We start from the raw sequence: 5,060 nt of genomic DNA on the forward strand, positions 1-5,060 counted from the left end.
GAGTTGGAGGTTGCTGTGAGCTGTGGTGCCACGGCACACTCTGCCCAGGGGGATAGCTTGAGGCTCTGTCTCAAAAAAAAAAAAAAAAAAAAAAAGATCAGCCTGGGCAAGATAGTGAAGAATTTGGACTCTCTTAAAACAGATTCCTTAGCACAGTGCCTGTGGCTCAAGTGGCTAAGGCGCCAGCCATATACACCTAAGGTGGTGGGTTTGAATCCAGCCCAGGCCACCAAACCAACAATGACAGCTGCAACCAAAAAATAGCCGGGCATTGTGGCAGGCACCTGTGGTCCTAGCTACCTGGGAGGCTGAAGCAGGAGACTTGCTTGAGCCCAAGAGTTGGAGGTTGCTGTGAGCTGTGATGCCACGGCACTCTACCCAGGGGGACAGGTTGAGGCTCTGTCTCAAAAAAAAAACCAAACAGATTCCTCCTCTTACATGCCTATCTCCACCCCTTTACCTTCCTGTCCCCTTTTCCTTTCCTTAGTGAGGGATGAGGGAAGCTTTTTCTCAAACAATAATGCGCTTGGGGTAGCTGAGGACAGCATTCTACAGCTTGCTATTTTCTCTAAGGGATTGGGATGAGAGGGGGTTTAGGGAGACTGTTTCTAATGCCCAGTGTCCTTTTTCATTCCTCAAATCTGTGTTCTCCATGCTCTCTCTTCAGGAAATGCCACAGACATAAATGACAATAGGTAAATCAGTTCCCATTACCCTTGGGTTCTCTGGGTGGGACCGGAAGAAATGATCAATGTCCCTGGGGCCTTCAGAGGAGGGAGGAGGAAGTGAGAGTTGTTCTTGCCGTCAGTGTGTTCTCCAGATCAGTCATTCCCCTACAGGAGTGCAGAATACCATCCCCTCCTCCAATCCCATTTGTGACTTCTCCCCACTCTAGTTATTAGGTCCCAGGGAAAATATCACAGACATCTGATAACCCAGGATTCTATCTTACCTTTGGGAACTTTGTGACCTTGGGCAAGTCACTTACATCCCTCTGGCCTTACATCTCCCTGTATGCCTGTAACATGAGTGGTCCTTGCCCTTCATTACCTCACAGGAATGTTGTCAGGAAGAAGTGATCATGGCAGGAATACTTTAATTTATAAGGTGCTGATTGTGGGGGGTCTCTTCCTACAGGAGTGATCTGCCATGCGGCTATGAGGCTGAGGACCAGGCCAAGCTTTTTCCTCTCCACCAAGAGACAGCAGCCAGCTAATGTCCCACACCAACTGCTCCGTTCCTGCACTTTCAGGTAGCTTCAGGCCGCCTCGTTGGACCAGCCTCAGGTTGCCTCTTTTCTTGCCCACAGCCTCTTTGGTTCTCCTTCTTTATTTTTTTTTAACCTCTCAAAGCTTTTGCTATATAGTTACCCTTCAATCCTGCTTTCCCCTGCTGAGGGCTAATTCTGGGCCGCTCATGAGATCCGGTCACTGACCTTTCCCTTGCCCCCTTATGCTTTCCCTGGGGCTACAGCAGCTACAGCAGTACTGCCTTTCTGCCACTAGGGGCCACTGCCACACGCCCGAGGAGGTGAGCACGGCCGCTGTAGATCTAGAGCCCTGAGCCAGGTCACAGACTGCGGGTGTTAGGGAGAACCTGGGAGACCCTCTCAACCCTCCCTCCACCTCCACCCTCAAGCAGTTTTGGGTGGATATCTATTTTTCTGAACTAAGACATCTCCAGTAATGGTGATGTTGATTTACTCCTGCACCTGTGTCCTATCCTTCTCATATATGTATATGCTACTAGTAAGCTTTAGGGAATGCCCATGAAGTCTTGGTGTCCCTTTAGCAGAAGTGTCAGCAGTCCTCTCCCATTTTGCTTGGTGGAGATGGAAAAATCTCCCCTTTTCGTCCTCTGTCCCCAGGTCCTCTCCTCTAGCAGCACAGGAACCTTCTTGCTTTAGGGCCCAGAACTGAGTGCTGGGATCCTGTTTTATTGTCCACTTTGAATCCTTGGAGAACTAGAAACAAGAGAACATGGCTGGGTTTCCCAGGAGAGGACGCCAGGCAGAAAAGCTTGAGCAGAGAAATGGAATGCAAAAGAGGACCTAGGGGAGGGTTGGGTAGAGGACCAGGCTTGGAGGGTCTGTTTGGTGGTATTAAAGGAACAGGACTGTAAGTGTATGCAGATGGCACCTGTTCCTGTTCAGAGACTGAGCTGCAAACTGGCTTCTCACATGCTTCTTCTCCTTCTTTCCTAGTTTCTAAGAGGGCCTGAGGCCTCTTCTTTCAGCATGCTGCAAACCTGTGGTCTCTGATACTAACTCCCTCCCCAGCCCCTGTTGTTGGACTGTACTACGTTTGATGTCTTCTCTTCCTTACTCTGTATCTCTTTGTACTCTGTAACTATATATCAAAAGCTGCTGCTATATCTCTCTTCCCTCTGTCTTACTATTAAGTATCTGATGATGTATTTAGCAAGTTCTAGGCATAGGTTACCCTCCTCATTTGGAGCAATAGGGAGGAGGGTGAATGTTTCTTTCTCTCTTATATATTCGTCTCTCACACTGAGTGGTGTTAGTCACTGCATAGAGGTTACAGAGATGACAAAAGAAAAAACAGGAGCTAGAGGGCTGTGTTCCTTCACACTCACACACACACACACACACACACACACACACAAAGCCTTAAGTGGAAGAATGTCTTAGCATCCTAAGGCAGAGAAATAGACTCTTCTTCCCTCCTGTTTCACACATAGCACAGGGACGGTAAGATGGAAGGGCTGCTAAATTAGACATATACTTTTCTGCATACACCCCTCACTTGAATGCAGGGATTCTAGGTATTTACCTCTGGCCTACAAAGTCTGCCTATTGCCTCCCTTTTCCTTTTTTCCCTTGGACTGAGAACATGGCTTGGTCAAGGGACCATTTGCCTTTCTCTTCAAAGCTCCTTTTGATGTTCTTTACCCTAGAGCTCATGACTAGAACCCAGAGTTGATTTAAAATATTTTGAAAAATTGAGGAGGTGGGCCTCTGCCAACAGTCTTTCAAATGACTGCTCATCTGTCCATGGTGATAGAGGCAAGTGTAATCAAAAGTGATTGATTTGGGGGGTTTGGGAGTTGATAGGCTGGAGAATTCCAAAGTATATTTTGTCACAGTGCCCTCAGGTTGAAGCAATGAGCTAGATTCCTTCCTCTGTCCCATATTGGGCTACATGTTCCTCCCTTTAGGGTTGGGGCTTCTAGTTCATTGACAAAATCTCTCTCTAGTTGCCTTCCTTTCAAGCTGGAGCCTGATATTTTTCTCCCAATATACAATTACATTCCCCCATGAAGAGTTCCTTCTCTAATGTCCCCATGTAGTATTAAGTGCACTTTAAAGAAAGGGGCAGGGCAGAAGCTCTAGTGGTGGGGGAGCCCAAAGGATCAAACTGGAGGGCTCTTTCCCAAGCCATTTTCAGCCCTATGTCCTCCTCCAAAGTTGAGAAGACTATTGCTTTAGTTTCCGATGATTCTTTCCTTCCACATGGTGCTAAGGTGGTTTTCGAGGTAACTGCAAGAATGGAGGTAACTAGTCCAAACTAAGAAAAAAAATCTGATATCCTGATATCTAGTATTATCTTGAATGGAAGATCAGGACCCTCCAGTAGCAGGGCAGCCAATCACCCAGCCTCTTCTAAGGCAGTGGGAGGGCCAGCTGGTCAATAGAGTCCTTCAAGAGAAGGAGGCCCTGTCCCCTTTATATGTTGGGCCCCTCTTAGCAGTTAAGGAGAAAGGTAGGGGGGAAAAATACCAGAGGGATATGCAATAAATCCAAACTGGTGGTTTTCAACCATTTTCAAAACAAATCTTATATAGAACCCTGATATAAAAAATAAAAGTAATGGAGATCTGGGTGGTTGCATTTTCTTTTTTATTTTTGGTGGAAATAGCTTCAGTGTTGAAGAGCCCTTAAAACAGTCCTAAGGGACCCTAAGGATTCTATAGAATAGTTTGAAAACCACCATTCTGAGGAAGGGGTCCAATTTGCCTCCTCTGCACTAAACCTACAACTCAGAGAAGGAAAGGGTGGGGTAGATGGGCCATACTGTCTCCAGGCCCATTTGGAGAAAAATGAAGGTACTTGTGGGCCTGTGGACTTACGCTAATATCTGCCAAAAGGGCGCCTGCAAGGGGGTTTTATATAATTTTTCCACTGAATGATTTAAAAACACATAAGAAAATGCAAAAGTGTAGGACAGGTGAGAGAGGTGACACCAAGGGAGCAGCCTTCTCTGTAGCAAGATATAACAGAAATATAACTGACTTACACAAGTAAAAAACAACACACACACAAACCTTCCAGAAGCTTCACACTACACCCTCCTCATCTTCTTCCTGCTCCCCACCTTTACCACAACCCTTCCAGAGAGCCAGAGGCGCCACAAGGGGCACCTGGCCTACCCACTCACATCTGCCAAAATGTTGCATGCCAGCGTGGAAGACAAACCAAACTGCACAAACCCCAGTGTGTATTTATTTGGTGTACATAGATGCCTTTAAAATAAAATAAATTAAATGATGAATCTGTTGTTGGAAATCTTCTTTATCCCTCCCCAGCCTCACTCTGTTCCTTCCAAGTAATGGCACTGGACAGTATGTCCTTCCAGATATTTTTCTTTTCTTTTCTTTTTTTGAGACAGAGTCTCACTTTTTCAACCTCGGTAGAGTGCCATGGTATTGTAGCTCACAGCAACCTCAAACTCTTGGGCTTAAGTGATCCTCTTGCTTCAGTTTTTCATTTTTAGCAGAAACAGGGTCTCACTCTGATGCAGGCTGGTCTTGAACTCCTGAGCTCAAGCAATCCATCTGTCTTGGCCTCCAGAGTGACAGGATTACAGGCATGAGCCACCACGCCCAGCCCCCAGATGTTTTTCTATACATTTACATGCAGGGTTGGTTTTGTCCCTTCTTGACAATATATCCTGGAGATCTTTTTTATGTGAATATACATGGATTGACCTCATTAAAATATATAATCTTTTTTTTTGGACACAGAGTTCCAAGTTGTTACCCTGGGCAGAGTGCTGTGGCATTACAGCTTACAGCAACCTCAAACTCTTGGGCTTAAGTGA

General features: G+C 46.2%; 1 protein-coding gene across 1 annotated transcript in view; it reads left to right on the top strand.

Annotated features, from left to right (window-relative positions):
* The window catches only part of KIF5A (kinesin family member 5A), a 35,116-nt gene extending 31,299 nt beyond the window's left edge, over positions 1-3,817 (top strand). The window contains exons 26-28 of the mRNA XM_012805510.1: positions 157-170; positions 620-695; positions 1,138-3,817. Coding sequence (XP_012660964.1) covers positions 157-170; positions 620-695; positions 1,138-1,216 — 169 coding nt within the window. The 3' untranslated portion in view covers positions 1,217-3,817. The remainder of the gene's footprint in view (positions 1-156; positions 171-619; positions 696-1,137) is intronic.
* Positions 3,818-5,060: the final 1,243 nt, after the last annotated feature.

Source organism: Otolemur garnettii, unplaced genomic scaffold (genome assembly GCF_000181295.1).
Source record: "Otolemur garnettii isolate 467f Iridium unplaced genomic scaffold, OtoGar3 scaffold00043, whole genome shotgun sequence".
Lineage (NCBI taxonomy): Eukaryota > Metazoa > Chordata > Mammalia > Primates > Galagidae > Otolemur > Otolemur garnettii.